The sequence below is a fragment of the Ailuropoda melanoleuca genome, chromosome 14, assembly GCF_002007445.2.
Source record: "Ailuropoda melanoleuca isolate Jingjing chromosome 14, ASM200744v2, whole genome shotgun sequence".
Lineage (NCBI taxonomy): Eukaryota > Metazoa > Chordata > Mammalia > Carnivora > Ursidae > Ailuropoda > Ailuropoda melanoleuca.
Window position 1 is genome coordinate 50,048,943 of NC_048231.1, and position 19,513 is coordinate 50,068,455.

A 19,513-nucleotide genomic window follows, 5' to 3' on the forward strand; every position below is an offset into this window, starting at 1 on the left:
GCGGCGGCGGGCGGGGCGGACCCGCGCCGGGGCCACTAACGGCCTGTCACTGTCAGGCCAGCGGCGCCGCGGGCCGCGCCTGGCCAGGCCGGGCGGCACGAGACAGGGTGGGCAGGGCGCGTCCCCTACCTTGCTCTGGAGAGGGGGGACGGGAGCAGCGCAGAACTGAGGGGATCTCCTCCCAAGCGCCGGGGACGGGGCTCGAAACCGCGCCCCTCCTTCCTCCTCGCCAGTCGCCACGCCCCCCTCACCCTCACGGACCCGAGGCACGATCGGTGCAGGAGGGTTTACCCCCTGAACGAGTGCCTCGGTGTTGCCGTCGCTATCGTTGTCTTCGTCGCCGCTGCAACCGCCACGAACGCCGCGGAGGCCGGGCTTGAAAACATCTCCGGTCTCCGTCCGTCTCTCACCACAGCCTCCTCGCTCCCAGGACAGCGCCGCCCGGCGATTGGCTGCGATGCAGGCACGTGACTCCGCGGGCACGGGACGGGCGGCGTGACCGCCCCGCCCCCAGCGCCCGCCCGCCCCTTCCGCCGGCCCCTCCCCGCTACCCCGCCGCTCTTTCAGTTCTACGGAGAAGCTTCCCGAGCCGCGGGGTGGAGGAGTCGGAAGGTACCAAGTGAGAGGCGGCGGGGGTGCAGGCCGGAACTCCTCTCTAGTTGCTCAGTCCTCTCGCCACCCCACCCAGGTGTCGCCATCTCCCTCCACCGTCACCGGGCCGAAAACAGAGGGGGAACCTAGGGATGCGCAAGAAAGCAGCGCAGGCTCCGCTGACGCTGCGGGGCCGGAGGGCTCTGCATTCTCTTTTTGTGGCAACTATGGCAGTGGATGTGACTGGAAACTTCTGGAAATGGCGGCGGCGGCGGCGAAGACGCTGAACATAGGGTATTCACATGGTATTTTTACAGGGCGGGTGGGCTAATTTGTGAGGTCGAACCCGGGAAAATATGTCTAAAGACAGAGGCAGGGTATCTGCCCCCTAAACTCGCAGCTGCGAACGGCTGGCCCGGCGTGTACGGGGACGCGGGGTGCGCTGGGGGCCCCCCCCATGTCCGCGCGGCAGTGCGCTTGCGCGCCGGCGGGACACCACCTGGACTGGAGCCCAGGGGACCCGGACGCGTGCCGGCAGCTCGGCCTGACCCACCGCTCCTGCCCTCACCTGGGCCAGGTGGGGCCCCAGTGCCAGTTCGAAAGTACATTAACGTGCACCTGTCGCAGGGACATCGCGAACCCCACAATACGCTCTCTCCCGTTCACACCTTCGAGTGACCTTTTTAGAGAAACCAGTTTCTCCACATCCAGATAGTATTTCATAGGGAACTGCTCAAGTACTGAAGAGTGCGTGAGGAAAACTTACGGTCTGGGCCTGCCAGCAGCGGGTACTCTTATTTGTGAATGCTTTTTATTTACATCGAGGTTAGTCTGCGACAGTTTGTACATTCCTTTATTTAACCACCAAAGTGGTTACATAATCTGTTGGAAACCATTTTATTCTGACTAAACTTCTGAACGCTTATTTACATCGAGGTTCATCTGCCACAGTTTGTACAAGCCTTCAGCCACCAAAGGGGTTACATAATTGGACGGAAACCACCTCCCTCATTATTAATATTGGTCTGTATAAACTACAGCACCTATTTATGGAGTTACTTAATGGAGTCAGAAATTTCTTTATGTCAGTACAGATGATGCGACACTTCAGATTTCACACAAAGTTAAATTCCAACAAGTTATATAAAGCATAAACTTGCATTGAAAATCACTAATTTTTCCCTTGCTAGTTTCCGGATTTCTCTCATCTATAAAACATTAGGTTCAGTATGAATAGTAAGCACCTTAGGCTGGAGGTGATATACTGTTACATTTTTTTTTAAGATTTTATTTATCTGAGAGTGATCAGAGAGCAAGAGAGAGCACCAGTGGGGGGAGGGGCAGTGGGAGAGGGAGAAGCAGGCTCCCCACCGACCAGGGAGCTCCATGCAGGACCTGAGCCACCCAGGTGCCTCTGTTACATTTAACTTGGATATTTATAGCATGAAATACAAAGAAACCCACTAAAAATTTAACCAACTCGGACATCTCTTCAGGTCATTGAGTTCTCATTTAACTCATTAGTATTTATGGCAATGGCAATTGCTATTTCTATAGCACTGCCTCACTTCAAAATTGAAAGGTAGGTAATCTTGAATTTGCTGAAGTAAATTAGCCATAATTTATGGCAACAACTTAAAATCACTGAATATATGAAAGATTCCTAGGACACTGTACTGACTACAGTCAATGGGACAGTTGCAAAAAAATTTCTTAATGAAATTCATATTAAGATTATATGGGCAAATTATAAATCAGCCACAATTTATTTTTCAAAAGGTCCACATGATACTTAGGAAGGCAAGAGGAGCTAATTTTCCTTTTTAGTGTGAAACTAGAATTATAGAGAAATTATTATTATAGCTATTACAGATGTCTCAAAAAGAAGTCTGAAGAAAGCAAGTTTATATCCACAAGCTAGTTGGTTAGTAAGCTGCCAAGACTTTTAATTGTATAGTCCTGTCTTTTGTTGGCTTCAGCAAGTGGGTAAATACCAGTTTTCATGACAGTACTAAAAGGTCAAGGACCCCAAGCATTAAACCTCAGTCTTAGCCAAAGTTAAGCAGACTCTTAAAACATGTATACAGTTGACTCTTGAACATGGGTTTGAACTGCGTGGGTCTACTCATACATGAAGTTTTTTTTGATAAGTGCAGTATTTTAAGTGTACATTTTCTTTTCTGTAACTTTATTGTAAGAATACAGTATATAATACATGTAACATAGAAAATATGTGTTAATCAACTGTTTATGTTACCAGTTAACAGTAGGCTATTAATAGTTAAGTTTTGAGGGGAGTTAAAAGTTACAGGAAGATTTTCAATTAGGAGAGAGGTGGGTTGGTGCCCTTAACTGTGCCCCCCCCCATGCTAGGCACTGTTTGAGTCAACTGTATTTGATAACTGAATTAGAAACCATTCTGCAAAATTTACCTTCTTACCAGCTTACTTAGTTCTTCACACATTTATAATCAACTACCTTTATGTTTTGCTACATAAGTCCAGTTAAATCAGATTATTAAAAAAATCCTCCCATATTTCAGGAAGGTGAATATAATAAATGAAAAATACAGTCTCAGATCATAGCTTGTTATGTGACTTAGTCTATACATATGTAATGGCCCTCTGCAGCAAATACGCTTATAACTGTTTTTATGTGTTGTAGCAGTGGCCCCATTCAATTACAGCAACAAACTGAAAGCAATCAGTAGTTTCCTCTAGCAACTTTTTGTAGTTACTACAAAAAAACTGGTATTAGATTCTTTGTCAGTAGAGAGAAAGATAAATTATTTTTGTTATTAAACAGCAATAAGATTTCCTTCTCAAAAACCCCCTTTTTAAAAAAAAACAGCACAGAGTTAGGAATTGAGAAGAGGAAATGAGGGAGCAAGTGCTGGTAAACCTACAAATGATGCCTACCTCTCTACAGGTTTGAGAAATAGGCCAGGATATAGTTGTCATCTCCGAAAACAGCAAGGAAATTTTAATCATTGTGTTCATATACATTTTGAAACCATCTTGGATTACTGTAATAAAATTTTACCTGCCAGGTGTTTTAAAAGCCAATCAGAAAACTGTCATTAAAACCAGTATTATGTTAAAATTGATAGGGTTTTTAAGAAAAATAGGCAAAAAAATTAAGACTCAAAATCCTAATATATACCAGTGCAATACAAGTAATAATCTAAGAACTATAGAATATGTTTGATAATGGTGTAACAGTATAATAATTAAAATTTTCTGTTTCTAAAATATTACATAAAAATTGATAATCAGTGCATATCCTTAATACATGTCTTGTTTTTTTCACCCAGTATCTGAAGCTTCCCCACTTCTAATTTTTCTTCTAGTTAAAAAAATTATGTCAAATAAGGCATTTTTATAAGTCAGCAGGTCTAGGATAGAAGAGAGGCATTTTCATTGTGTTACCTTTTTATGCCACTTAAGAAATTACTGTTATTGTTTACCTTCTCAGGTTAAAAAAAACCTAATTTTTAAAGATATTCTTAAAAAGAACCATGTTTTTAAGCATCATAATTACTACTAGTGACTGGTTAGTCTTCCAGAAGAACAAGGCCAAACAATGACTTTGAGAAATCTGCAACAATTGGATTTAGATTTATCCCTGCATTAAAGCTATTTTTTTCAACTTGCAAAACTAATGCACCATAGCTAGTTCCTTGAATGTATATAATACATAGGTTTTATCCTTTGTTCTAAGTTGAAATATGCATTCAACTGAAGAGTGTATTTTGCATATCGACTGTTTCCACCTCAGATTGTACTTAAGAGTCTCCACCCAGTTTCTATATACTTGTAGTATACAATAATAAAAATGACAATACTTCTAGAGACAACTACTTTATCCTCCTTACATCTCTGCTTGAGGTGTCACTTACCAGTTGGAAATACAGTAACAATCATGTGCTATAAATCTAAAAATGTTTAAAGGGAGTACTACCGTAAACGAGTCTATAGAAAGATCATGTTAACTTAAGACTTGGCTTTAGTTAAAGATGGAAAAGCAAAGTATATGTGAAATTTGACACTGTTATCTAATGTTATTGATAAAAGTGACCTGGCAGTTGAAAATGGATGATATTGGAGTGACTATTAACTACACTATGAAATAACATCTTCATAGTTAGTCAGAGATAGCAAAAGACTAAAAATGGTACTCCAAAGTTTCAACGTGACACAGATACTTCTAGAGACAAGCTGCTAGGTATACACCATGAGATGAACAAATAATATAGTTTATGTAGATAGGAGATTTATTTTTATTTCTCCAAAGACAATATTTACAATTGAATATAAATTAAAGTCCTGCTTGCACACCAAAGCCAGGTCCTTTGGGTGGTTCAGTCAAAGAGGTAAGACCTCCAGCTGGCTCACAAGAGAAGCGTCCACTCCTGAAAAGAGCAAGTAACATTAAACTATTAATGGTTATCATTTATAAATCTTCACTTAAAAAAATAATTACAACAGCCCAGTTTAGTAACTGTTTTTCATCCAAGAATTGCATGGATTATTTAATTCAAATATCTAACTGCTGCAAGATTTTCAAAAGTTAAATATGAAAACGGACATACCAAAACTCACCACAGATATGAAAAATATAAAAGTAACACTATTAGTTCCCATTTACTGAGCAGTGTATGTTTATCATTAGCTCATTTAATCTTTACAACAATGCCATGAGACAAGTAATCTGGCCTTACTTTACAGATACAGAAACAAAGGTTTAGGGGATTTACCATCTGCCAAGGATCAGAGCTAAGAACTGTAAGAAAATAACCCAGACCCAGAGAACATTTTTAAAAATCATGCTTTAGGGGGCGCCTGGGTGGCTCAGTTGGTTAGGCATCTGACTCTTGATTTCAGCTCAGGTCAGGATCTGAGGGTTGTGGGATGGAGCCCTGCATTGGGCTCCACACTCAGCTTGAAGTCTGCTTGAGATTCTCTCCCTCTCTCTAAAATAAATAAATAAATCTTTTGAAAAAATCATGTTTTAATAAACTAGAGCATTATATTTATTATTTTTATATCTGAATTTTATTTAGATTGAGATCCACTATTCACAGTGAACAGAAGAGAATACAAACTTGTACATTATATTTGGAAATGGGAATTTGAAGATTTAGGAGGGGTGTTCCTTAGAGACACTGAAAACAAAGCATACTGGTATTCATATTTTTAAAAGCAATAGTAGTATTAACTTTTCAAAAACAGGTTCCAGACCAGAGTGGCTACCACAGCCACAAAGAAAACAGGAACAGGTCCTTAGGTAGGAATCTATGAAGAGAGGCAAGAACAGAGGTAGAAGAACCTGTCTTTTGTTCTCCCCCACACATACTTTCCCAGGAAATCACTCACCTCTGCCCCTGTCTAACCTCTGTTGTTAAAGCCCAGCTCAGCACCTACTCTTATTTCATGGCTTTGTTAATTTACCTGTTCCTGCCACAGATTTCAGCTGAAGAATTGTTCAATTTACATCTTTTTACTCCTTCTTGCTCTGTTCTTCAAATTCTGTCATCAATCTTACACGTTTCTTTCTAGAGCCCCAGGAAATAATCTTTTGTTCAGGGGACAGGACAAGGATACCACATAATCATTTTAAGGCCTTTCAAGCTATTACATTACACAATACAAGTAACTCAGTGTACAAAGTCAGAAGTTAATTAATATATTTGCATTACAGGTTCACTATGAAAACCACATCAAAAAACAGTTACTGTGAACTATCTGAATCTAAAATTAATGTAGGGTAAGTGGCAAAATGATACCTAACTTTAACAAAAAACAGTATTTGGCTCTGTAATTTTTTTATGTTAACTAATAACACAGGTATACCTCCTGCTCTTTGACTGCTAATGAAATAATGAAATTATTTTGGAGGACCCTTCTTCCCCTTTACTAGATTCCCTCTATGGTTTAAACTCAGCTACCTCCTTCACCAACACAAAGGACTGACTTAGGGAGATTATAAAAACTGAGGTTTTGAGAACAATAATTGGGAGAGTTAATCATACACACTGCCTGAACTCTTCAAGGAACTGTGGATTTTTGTATAAGAAAGTAATTTCAAGAGTCATCTGGTCCATTTTCCTTAAGTTTGTTCCATAGCAATTACAGTCCCATGACCTACTTTGGGGGCGGGGGGAAGTTTCAGTGGCCTCTTACGTCTGCCTGCAAACTTTCTCCTTCCCTCACCCTTCACAAAATGCACATTAAAATGCTATAAAGGCTGTAAAGTCCACAGATGATGTTTCATCTATTAATCATTTAACTTCCCCTCATTTTATCTGTAAATATGCATCAGACACCAGAGGCAGTGATCTAGCCCTTCCATTCACAATTTACACTAGGGTTTTCACTTCATAAAAAACAAAAAATGATTCTTCTCAAGTGTTATGAGTGTTATGCTGAAAATGCCATCTATTAATTACCTTTTCTTATTACAATTCAAAAAGTAAATCTGATTTTTTAGCCATTCTAACACTATTTGTACATTCATCATTTTAACTCATTTACATAGAAAATTTGGCCTTTCTGTACATTGTTTATGGCGTAGAAGTAACTTTTTAAAGAAAAGCTACTTTATGAAAGTTTAGTGTTTATCTTTTTAAAACTGCTGATTTATACCCACCCCTGCCCTCTACTTTTAGTATAAAAAAAGAGTGACTTTATAGTTTAGAGTTATCCATCAGCAACCACCTATATTTTCTTTACATCTCATATTATCTGTATCCCATAGAATTCTGCAAAAATATCTTTATAAAACTAAACATGAAGAATTCAAATTGAATTTAAAATGAGTTTTAGTTAACCATACTAAAAAACAACTTCTACCTCTTAATTAGTAATTTCAAAGCAGGTTATTTTCAGTACTTAAAAAAAAATGAAAATAATCTCAGCACAAATATTTAATGTCAAAATAAAGCACGGCCTTACCATCAGTTTAATATTTCATTTCTACCCATCACTTACCAAAAACATAAAAAAGCAGTTTTTTTTTTAAGATTTTTATTTATTTATTGGACAGAGAGACAGCGAGAGAGGGAACACAAGTAGGGGGAGTGGGGGAGGGAGAAGCGGGCTTCCAGCCTAGCAGGGAGCCTGAGCAGGAAGCTCGATGCGGGGCTCACTCCTAGCATCCTGGGATCATGACCTGAGCCGAAGGCAGATGCTTAACAACTGAGCCACCCAGGCACCCTAAAAAAGCAGCTCTGAACCACACAGAGACATGAATCTTTTACTGATTTTGGCCAGGATAGACCTGGTAATGGTACTCAGGAATTAGGTACTGCTGAACCAGTTTAATTTCTCTGGTTACTCAAAGACTCACAATGAGCACCTCTTTTACATATGTGAGCAAAGTGCTTGATCATAAAAATACTAATAAAAGAATTAGCTTTGGTTAAAGTATAACTATAATTATATTTTGGAGTATAACTACATTTTGGTTACTACTATCATTGCAGTCTCTTTCATTATACTATATAGCCAAAAAACTTGAGGAAGGAGAGGAAAAGTTTTTGTCTTCCAATGCTGGGAAGACATTCTAGAACCACCATGTCCAAATACAGTCTCCACACACCACTGGAAGATGCTCTGCAATTACTGAAAAGTAAGTAGATTTATCTCTGCTTTTTACTTACTGTTTTTTAAAGATTTATTTATTTTAGAAGGAGAGCATGCAGGTGGGGGAGGGTAGAGGGAGAGCGAATCCTCAAGCAGACTCCCCACTGAGCGCAGAGCCTGACTTGGGGCTCCATCCCAGGACCCCAAGATCATGACCTGAGCTGAAACCAAGTGTAGGCCCCTAGACTGAGCCACCCAGGTGCCCCACCTCTTTTTTAAATAAGAGGGATACATAGGAAATAGGTTCAAAACCAATAATTCTAAAGTTTTTGGCTCAAATCTAGAACACTCAAAAACATCTCCGTGAAGAGCTATTTACAATTACTGATAAACAACACCTCTATTATTAGATATTAAAAATGCTTAACTGTGATACTCAGTTAACTGTTTACTAATGTTAAAATACAATGATATTATAGTATCCCAAGTTAAGAACACCAACAAACTAATTTCACCCCCACTAATCTCATCCAGCCTTATGGCTTTAAATACCACTTATATTAACTGATGAATCCCCAATTCACATTTCCAGTCCTAATGTATTTCCTAAATTCCAGGTGCAAATATACCTTTCAGCATTCTACCATGGGTGTCTAGCAGACATCTCAACTTCAACCTGTCCCAAGGTGACTTTTCTTCCCCAAACTTGCTCTACTCCAAATCTCCTTTTTAGTTAAAGGAACCATTGAGGTGCTCAGACCAAAAAGCTAGAAATCACTCTTAATTCCTCTGCCCCACAACAGGCACTAAATTTTAAACTGTTCTCCATACAGTAACTAGCACAATAATTTTAACAAGATTACACATCATTTCCTGCTGAAAACACTCCTATAACAGCTTTTATTATATTTACCATTCAACTCAAATTACATATCTGAGCCCCTATCTACCTCTTGAAAAGAGTACACAGAACTGCTGTTTATTACAAAGAGCAGGAAAACATATTTAAAACAGGAATAAAGAGCACATCATAGTTCTTTTAATACATTAAAATACTATATGGCCATTAAAACCTACAAATATATTGAAAGAAGGAGAATCATATGGCATAAGCAGAAAAAAACCTACAGGGCTTACAATTACATAAAACTACCAACACTTGCTAGTATTAGAAAAAAATTCTGAGCAATATAAGCACTTAGATATGGAACAGGGGTTCGTTTAGCAGCAAAAGTTCAGGTTCATAATTGAAAGAAAAGTAATTAGTATAACACAACTGCAGGATGGGAGCAACCTGGATGAACAATGTTGGAAGTTAAAAAAGATCTAGGCATTCTGACTATAAGTGCAATTACTGGTGAAATGTACCTGAAGTGACAGTTGATGTAATTAGGCTGCATTATCACAAGGATAATGTCTAGAACAAAGAAGATAGTCCCACAGTGCTCTGCACTGCTCAGTACATATCTCAAATACTGTGATAATCTAAGTATCACGTTAAGAGAGTCATTAGCCAACCAGAAAAGCTACAGAAGAGAGAAACCAGAACTATGTCATATAAGAAAAAAAATGAAACAATAGTAGACATTAATTCTGAGAAAAAGATTTGGGGAAGAGAAGACACCTATTTTAAGTAATCGAAGAGCTATCATTTAGAACAGGTATAAAAGTTGTGTTGGTTCAAAGGGCATAATTGGACATGTTAGGTGGAAATTAGAGGGAGACAAACTTCGGGTCAATCTTCTGACAGATGGGTATGAACTTTTAAACAATGGAATAGATTTCTATTTGTAGTAAATTTACCTTCTCTATAAATATTCAAGTAAATACCAGATGATTATCTGATAGGATTTTAGAGGAAAAAAAACAGTTGCTTTAGATGACAGGGTGGTTTCAATACTATCCAAAGCTCCTGACAACTCCTAAGAACTTAGGGGATAAGAGAGGGAGGGAGAGAGAATCTTAACTCCACACTGGGATGGAAGACTCAATCTCACAACCCTGAGCTGAAATCAACACTTAATTTACTGAGCCACCCAGACACCCCTTAAGGGATAAAATTTTTTTTAATTTTTATTTTTTATTTTTATTTTTTTAAAGATTTTATTTGACACAGAGAGAGAGAGCACAAGCAGGGGGAGCTGCAGGCAGAGGGAGAGGAAGAAGCAGGCTCCACACTGAGCAGGGAGCCCAATGCAGGGCTCAGTCCCAGGACCCTGGGATCATGACCTGAGCTAAATTAGGCAGATGCTTAACGGACTGAGCCACCCAGGCACCCCTAAGGATAAAAATTTTTTAATTAAGTTTACATTAGGTTAAGCCATTAAAATTTATTGTATGGAAACAGAAGCATACCGTGGCCCAGGTTTTGGAATTTTGCCAGCTTTGAGCTCATCAATAATTTCTTCGATATCCTTAGGTGTCAGATCCTCCTAGAATAAAAAATTAAAAGTCACATTAAAATTACTTCCTACTATTGAAATCTGTGTAAATCCCTAATATCAGTTAGTTTATTGTTTGTCTTTCTCAGCTCCCAAGTTAGTCACCAAGGTAGCAGTAACTGATTAATTCCTATAGTGTAGTATATACTGTTAAATGCAGTATGCAAGAAGAGCTGCGGCTAAAGGGAATACAGAGTAGTACTTTAAAGTGAAAGAGTTCTGCACTTGAGTCCTGGCTCCAACATTTAATAGCTAGTAATCGCAAAATAAGTTATTCAGCCTCCTTAAGTTTGTTTCTTCACTTGTAAACCTACTTCAAGAATGTTTTTAAAGATTCAATGAGAAACTGTATAAAACAGAACAGTGCCATGGCACATGCTCAACAAATGCTATGTCCTTGAAGAAACAGTGAGATGCAAACAGAATTAGCACCAGCAGTCATAATAACGTAAAAGTAGATGCCTAACATCTATCTCTAACCTAAAGATGTAATACTCCCATGATGTCTTCTTTCTTTCCCAGGTAAAATTCACCCTGTTCCCAAATTCACTTAATTTTTGAACAGAAAGGTAAAAGAAATTATTTTTGGAACATATCTTAATGACCCCATTTCAATGAGAGCAGCTCTATACACTATGTACCTGTGTAAAATTTTTACCTCAAGAAAGGGTTCTGATATTTAAAATAATAAATACAACTGAAACACACAGATACACATGCCCATGTGCCTAGGTGCACCCTAGGTTTAATCAAGAGAGTCAAAACAGAATGGGTAAGATTAAATTAAAAGAAAAATACCTAAACCATACTCCTGTTCCCTCTCTAAAACTGTTAAGTACTTAAGAAAATGTTTTATAGGACTCTGATACTATGCTAGAGAAATTGTGATTCAGCACTGCATCTCCAGTGCCTCACCACAAAGAAGTTCTTTAGTATTTGTTCAATGATTAAACATTTATAAAAATAAAACACTGCTTTCAAACTGCCTAGGGTTCAACAAATGTTCAGAACCTCATAGCTAAAAGAAATCTTTAAATCTTTTAATGATTTTACCTCTTTATTATGAAAATTTAAAAACTATACATTAATACCCATATTCCTACCACCTGTATTCAACAATTTTTAATTTGCCATATTTGCATTATATGCACATAAGCTCCCCACTTTTAGTTATACCATTTTGAAAGTAAGTTGCAGACATCAGGACACTCCTGATACATCAGCACACATCAAAGAATAAGAACATTTTCTTAAATAACATAATGCCACCACACCTAATTAACTAAAAATAATTCCTTAATCAAATGTCAAGTCCATATTCAAAATCTACCCAACTATCCTCAAAATGTATTTCATAGCTCATTTTTTCCTAAGCAGGATCTAATCAAAGTTTACGTGACTATTTCATTTTATCCACCAGCCAACTGAGACCCATAAAGGTTAACTGCCCTGCAGTGCCTGGCTGGTCCGTAGAGCAGGCGGCTCTCGATCTCAGGGTCCTGAGTTCAAGCCCCATGTTGGGTATGGATTAAAAAACAAAAACAAAAACTGCCTTGCCAAAGACCATACCACTACTAATCTTTATCTCCACAGGCTATTATATTCAAACTTTTACAATGCTTCACACAAAGTCTTGACTAACTCCTGATTAAATCAAGATACTGTTTATTATAAGTAAACTGCAGATGTGGGAGAAGGTAACTGTTGCCATATTTTTAAAGGACTTTTTTTTTAAAGTATGGGGAATAGAAAAGATAAGAAATTTGAATCTCTGATCATTAAAATCACTATAGGGAATGAGACCACCCTAGAAATCTAAACAGCCAAAGAAATCAAATTTCATCTTCATTAAAAAAAAAGTAAATTTCCATTTCAGGCATTATGGCAAATTAGCTATCCTGACTGAACACCCCCCTACTATAAAAAACTAAAAATGTTGGATAAAATTTAAAAAACAAAAAATTTTAAATTTCATCAACATGCTGACAAGAAAGAAACACTCAGAGGCCAAAAACTCAATGAAAACCCAGGAAGACAAGCAGGACACCAAGCAAACCTGGTTTCAGAGTTTCATAGCCCAAAAGATCAAGGGACAAAGCCGCAGGCTACAAGAGACATCCCAAACACACAAAGTTATGACCCTAAAAGGCTATTCCCTCAGGGGTAAACTAGAAATTAAACTGCCCCTCAAAAAGAATTGCTACTCTAGAACCTTACACATTGGAGCAATAGGGGAGGGTATAAGGAGAGAAGCTTTCTTTTGAACAGTAGTATTTACAGGAGCAAGAGAGAAGCAAAGCAAATACCTTCTTGAAGAATCCACATTCAGTGCAGGACTCAGTTTCCACTAATAAATTTCTTAGAAGTATAAACTAACAATATTATGTATGAAAACCACTATATATAATTAGGGTAGCAAGAAATTTTTTAAAAAGATAACTAGAAAATTCCACACACTTGGGAGACTAATACTTCTAAAAAACACAGGCCAAAAGAGAAATCAAAATGCGTACTTTAGGGGCGCCAGGGTGGCTCAGTGGGTTAGATGTCTGCCTTTTGCTCAGGTCATGATCCCAGGGTGCTGGGATCGAACCCCACAATGGGCTCCCTGCTCAGCGGGGAGCCTGCTTCTCCCTCTCCCTTTGTGGCCCTCCCCCATGCATGCTCACTCTATCTTGCTCTTATTCTCTTAAATAAATAAGTTCTTTTAAAAAATGCATATTTAAAAATATTTAAAACTAAATGATAAAAATACTACTTATCAAAACTTGTGAGATCCAGCTAAAGCAGTACTTAGAGGAATAATACCATCTCTAAAATTTTTAAAATAAGCAGTGTAATATATTAGTATGGCTGGATACATATACTCACACAGTTTAAAAACATGTACAGAACAATACACACTAAATCTATGATAGTGGTTATCTCCTGAAATGAAAAGGAATAGGACTTTGCGGGGCATGAGGTGGTTTACCTGCATCTGTAACTTATTTTTACAAATAATGATAATGATAAAAATAATAACCTAGTAACAGTAAGTATAGCAAAATATCTGTTAAATCTTGGTGGTTATTTTCTGTATTTCTATGTAAATTATTTTTCATAATTAAAAATAAGCTTTTAAAATATGTCATTATCTCCTAGAATTAAATGCAAAAATGTTTAAAGATAATTTTTAAAAACCTTCTGGTGGACAACAATGTGGAAGCTAAACTTGACTAAACTTTTTAAAGCATTTTTTTTTTAAGATTTTATTTATTTATTTGACAGAGAGAGACAGCCAGTGAGAGAGGGAACACAAGCAGGGGGAGTGGGAGAGTCAGAAGCAGGCTCCTAGCAGAGAAGCCTGATGTGGGGCTCGATCCCAGAACGCTGGGATCACCCCCTGAGCCGAAGGCAGATGCTTAACGACTGTGCTACCCAGGTGCCCCATAAACTTGACATATTTTTATGCAAAGTTTTTCAATTCTTTCTTTAATAAACTTTGGAAAACAGAAAAAAAAAAATCTTTCTGGATATTTATGCCAGCAGTTTCTTCTCAATGAGTAATTCAGAAACCACTATCTACAGGACAGGAAACCAAATATTTAAAATATTTAAATATGAGATCTAACTTTATATTAAATGGAATACTCACATAGTAGTTGTCATTTATTTGAACCATTGGTGCATTTACACAGGCCCCTAAACATTCCACCTCTATAAGAGTGAAAAGTTTATCGGGTGTAGTCTCCCCAACCTTTATTCCTAAAAACATAAATAATCACTGTTAAGGTTATATTTTAATAGCAATGTGGCATAAGAAAACAACAAATTACAGAGGTATATAAAAAGTATTTAAGAAAATTAACTTTCTTCAACAAAACAACTCTGTATAATTATACCAAGGATTTCTTAAGTGGACTTACTCCTTTAAAAACAATAAGATTTCAGGGGACTCATCTCTAGTGTTTGCTGTTATACAGCAGTGAATCAGAATATAGTATTTTCATTTTGACTGTGATAGTTAACCTACTAAAATCAGTCACACTGTCAGATTGGCAAAAACTCAGAAAACTGCTGATATCAAAAATCATTAAGACTACAAAGAAAACAGGTACTCTCATATCTTCAGGGAAGACATTTTGGCAAAATACAGTAAAATCTGACTCAATTCTATTCTTGTAAACAACCTCAGTATACAATAGAACAATCATGCAAAGATATGTATGCGTGAAAGTAATTGCAGAGTAACATATAATAGAAAAACACGGCAGACATACATATGCTATAGCCAAAATAAAGTGCAAAAAGTTTTTAATAATGAAAATAAGCAAAACAACATAAAATCTAAAACTAATTATACCCATTATCAGAATTTGTGAGGGTGAAATTTTGAGCAGACTTCAGCTTTCTGTTTTATATACAAATGTGCAAATACTTTATATTCTGTAGCAACAAGATTAAAGTATACCTCCTTTTACTTCATTTGATATGTAGAGTTAAAAATGCAGCAATGGCAGTTTTGTATAGAAAAATGCCCTTATAATTTTATAAATGCCACTGTAATAACATCTTATTTCAAATTTCCCTTTTTGAAGCATACTATTTTCCTATCTTACTTATTCCAAGACTCATTTGAAGAATACAAGGACAGTACAATCACTCTTTTATGTACCACATGCTATCATTACACAATGAGTGAAACTTAATTTCTAAACAATGAAAACTTTAAAACCCCTAGAAGCTTTTCAAATATGCTTAATGATTATGGGGGGAAAAGGTGAAAATTCAGCTCTGAGGCTGAGAACTAAGGAAAATACAAAATAAGAACAAATAAAGGTGGGCAACCACAGTAAGACAAAAATTTACTGGTGAAGTACAGATCAGATCCAATAAGATGGCAAACACTGGAAAACTCAGAAACGGGTCAAATCTAAAAAGACAATCCTATTTTTCATAAAAGTTATAAATACAATGTGTCCCATACCAAGCTTTTTCTGAATGGCCTCCAGTATGCTGTCAGAGTTTCGAAGCATGCAAGGTGTAGTAGTGCAGACCTGAATGTGATACTTTCCAACTGGCTTTCGATTATACATTGTATAAAAAGTTGCTACTTCATATACTCTCATTGGAGGTACTTTTAAAACTTCGGCAACCTGAAATATTAGGAAATTTTAAAATAATTACGATCTTTATTAGTTGAGATTTAGGTACCTTGTAAAGAGCATAATTTCAATTTGGTAAAAATGTAAAACGTCTTCAGAAGCAGAACATATACTTGTATTTGATATTTGGGAAGTGTAAGTCCCTCGGCTGTTACAGACTCTACACTTAAATCACACAGACCCCAGAAGCTAACGGTTATAGCACCTCTTCCACTTGACCCCATGTCCCGTCTCTGCGAAACGATCATCTTTTTCTCTAAATCTTTAAGTCTTTCACTGTTAAGAACTTCTATTTTGATCATTTCAGCTCTCATATTTTATAATTTAAAATATAGTGACCAAGCCCTAATAAATTAAGTACTTGTATTTTTTCAACCCTTCACAATTTTTCAAAAAGCCTTGATGTTACTGGTGATAATATACACTGCATGCAAATGGTATGGCAACACAAAAAAGGGGCGAGAATCAAAGCTCACTTATTAGCCTGTATTGATTTACGTACCTACACACTTTATATACACACAAACCACACACACAATACGTACATAACTCTCCAGAACAATCCAAAACACTACTTCTATTTTAAATCACAACACTCTACAAAAATCTTATGGACTAGTACTTCCCAACCCTTCACATCAAGGTATTTATAGTAAATATTTCTTTTGACATAGTGGGGTTCAGGACCAATGGAATCATCTGAGCACAACTCTCTTGATCAGGGCAAGTCTATTAAAGAAAAGATTGTTTTAGCTGTTTGCTAGGGATAGTCCACATATAGTCTATCATGACTGTCATCCTGGCTACAACTTTCCAGGTGACCTAACATCATTAATCTATCAGGTCGTAAGATTTGTGTCTGGCATTCTTAAAAATTAGGCATGCTTCCATGTTTTGACATGAAAGATGAGTTTGTTAAATGGCATTTCAGATGAAAATATGTTGAACTTCCTCCTATTAGAGATTCTAAAGGATATGTATTCTCAAAAGACATCTAATCATGGCTCACTTGTGAAAGATAAGTAGCTGTGCGAAATTTAATTTGGTGATACTAAAGCAGGCATGTACCTCTGAATCTGGGAGCTCTCTCAAAACACATGCTGGAGCCAGAAAATACACATGCTGGAGCTCTACCACTGATGCCTAACTTGAAATATCTCCCCTGGGATGCTGCTGTATATCTCCCTACACCTCAGTGATGGTTAAGAAACTAACGTGTGAGCTTTTGGATATTGTTTTGGTTGTAAGGTTGGGTCTTCCTGGGGGCTGGGGGGCAAAGAAACAGTAACCCTAAAAGTCTCTATAAAAACGGAATCTTGATTCTATTCTCTGTACACTATTTCCTGCTTCTCACACATACACATTCAATTCTAAATATAACAGGACAGTATTTGTGAAACATTTTCACATTGGTTCTCATTTATTTCATTCTGTTAAGCTTGCCATTCAGCAAGACTTCCAACACATTTGCCATTATTAAAGACATGAATTTTGGGGACGCCTGGCTTGCTCACTCAATAGAGCATGCAACTCTTGATCTCAGGGTTGTAAGTTCAAGCCACATGTTGGGTGTAGAGATTACTTAAAAAATAAAATCTTTAAAAATATCAATTTCTTTTTTTTTTTTTTAAAGATTTTATTTATTCATTTGACAGAGAGACAGCCAGCGAGTGAGGGAACACAGGCAGGGTGAGTGGGAGAGGAAGAAGCAGGCTCCCAGCAGAGGAGCCTGATGTGGGGCTCGATCCCAGGACTCCAGGATCACGTCCTGAGCAAAATGCAGATGCCCAACGACTGAGCCACCCAGGCACCCCTAAAAATATCAATTTCTGCAGAAAAGAGAAAAGCATTTATGAATAGAAACATACCTAAATCGTTATTTAGAAAGCTGGCTATTATAATACAAAAAACAATGTTAAGTAATTTAGAAAACACCCAAATAGTTATGTGATTTATTGGGGGGAAAAAACTCACCTGACTATATTTTACTTAGTACAACCAAACTTGTTCTGTAACATTTTTCAGTCAAAAAAATAAATATTAATAAAATAATAATGGTTCATAACCATGTTAGAGTACTATACAAAGCAAATTAAGAGATATGAACATAATCTAAAATCTGCCTATGGCATTCCATTAGATCAACTGAAGACATTCCTATTCTTTAAGATAGATGATAATGATCTAGCCTAACAGACCAAATAAAATTTAGAAAGTGAAAAAGAGAAATGAAGTACAGCAGAATCTCTGCAATAGTCAAGTAGAAAATGCACTGAATGGGAAATGGTTCAGTTCCAACTCTGTCACTTAGGAATCATAACATAATAATTTGAAGAGATCTACCCTAGTTCAAAATCTTCACTGCAGATGAGGAAGTAAGTCTGCAGAAAACACCAGATCTCTTAGCTCAAAGTCAAATGTATTTTCCATTGTAGCACACTGGCTTATTATTTGTATGATTCTCATAAGAATCATATTGACTTTGTATGGCACTTCATAAACTATACCCTGCAACATAACATAATACCACAAAAATATAGTTATATTAATATAACAAGAATAAATGTGAAATGTGGATTACTGTTGAAACCACAATTAGAAAAAATGAGTCTTAAAAATATGTATGAATAGACTAACCTCCTTTAAATGGGTCACCCATACCATTTCTGTATGTTGCTGATTATCAAGTGTAGGGTGCCATCAAATGCTATGTATTATATAAATTTTATTAAACCCTGTAGCCAAAGATGCAAAATAATAAAAAGATTCATATTAGCTGTGAGCAGATCCTTTTCTCCATAATTTTAGTGTTTAAACAGCATACTAATTTTCAGAATACCTTGACAGCAAATTATACACATGTGGAATCTTTTGTCTTTATTATGGCCATTTCTCTCAAAAAGGGAAAAAAAAAAGAAAACTACTTTTACTATAATGCCTTTACTATTTCCTGCAAGGATAAAAAGCTCTACCTCTTCAGTTCTCCACATTATTAAGAGAACCAACAAAAACACAAATTTGAGGAAACATAAATGATTAAAGGATTCAAATTCCTAGACTTTGACATTAATAACCGTCAGAGGAATTTCTACATAAGGAAAAAATTCATACACAGTCTCTCCTCTTTTCCAACTAAGGCAAAAATGAATCTGATACCTTGTTCATAGCAGAGATGGGCAGCCATCCATTCTGTCTTTGGGCTAAATCCAGGACTGGAAGCACAGCTGCTGCTTTATGTCCTTCTGGATAGTTTTTTACAATTGCCTCTATCCTCTGTATCAAAGAAAAAGCACATGTTTTGATACATCTGAAAGATATTAAATATTTTGTAAATTAATTATACTGTTAATTTAGTCATACCTTATAGTTTTCTGGTGTGAAATCAAATGGAGTATCTGGGTTATTCTCAGGAGTATCTCTGTGCTACATAAAGGAAAAAAATGTTTTCCACAATTATCAGAATTCCCTCAAAAGTGTGAAAAGCTTTGTATATTACTATACTACTACTGATCACTTAATCTCTTCACTTTAATTCCAACATTATATAATCTATCCTTGCATCAAAAAGAATGGCTATTAAATACACATTTAATGAATATGATTAACAAAGTAATGTTACCAGAATTCAAAATTTCAGAAAAGTTTAGAAATCACTCTTTAATGATTAAGAGAACTAGCTTTAGGACCAAACCCAAAAAAAGTATTATCCAACTTGATTCGAGAACAGGATCTTCTAATGTAATTACCCAAA

At 36.9% G+C, this 19,513-nt stretch overlaps 2 protein-coding genes across 4 annotated transcripts in view; both read right to left on the reverse strand.

Moving 5' to 3' along the window:
- The window catches only part of ANKRD12 (ankyrin repeat domain 12), a 120,735-nt gene extending 120,299 nt beyond the window's left edge, over positions 1-436 (reverse strand). For all 3 annotated transcript variants that reach the window (XM_034642165.1, XM_002917586.4, XM_011222858.3), the window contains exon 1: positions 130-436. The gene's annotated coding sequence lies outside the window, so the exon portion shown is untranslated. The remainder of the gene's footprint in view (positions 1-129) is intronic.
- A 4,405-nt stretch (positions 437-4,841) lies between these two features.
- The window catches only part of NDUFV2 (NADH:ubiquinone oxidoreductase core subunit V2), a 32,661-nt gene continuing 17,989 nt past the window's right edge, over positions 4,842-19,513 (reverse strand). The window contains exons 3-8 of the mRNA XM_002917587.4: positions 19,123-19,185; positions 18,919-19,035; positions 15,585-15,753; positions 14,253-14,362; positions 10,530-10,606; positions 4,842-5,002 (exon numbers count right to left, since the gene is read on the reverse strand). Coding sequence (XP_002917633.1) covers positions 4,909-5,002; positions 10,530-10,606; positions 14,253-14,362; positions 15,585-15,753; positions 18,919-19,035; positions 19,123-19,185 — 630 coding nt within the window. The 3' untranslated portion in view covers positions 4,842-4,908. The remainder of the gene's footprint in view (positions 5,003-10,529; positions 10,607-14,252; positions 14,363-15,584; positions 15,754-18,918; positions 19,036-19,122; positions 19,186-19,513) is intronic.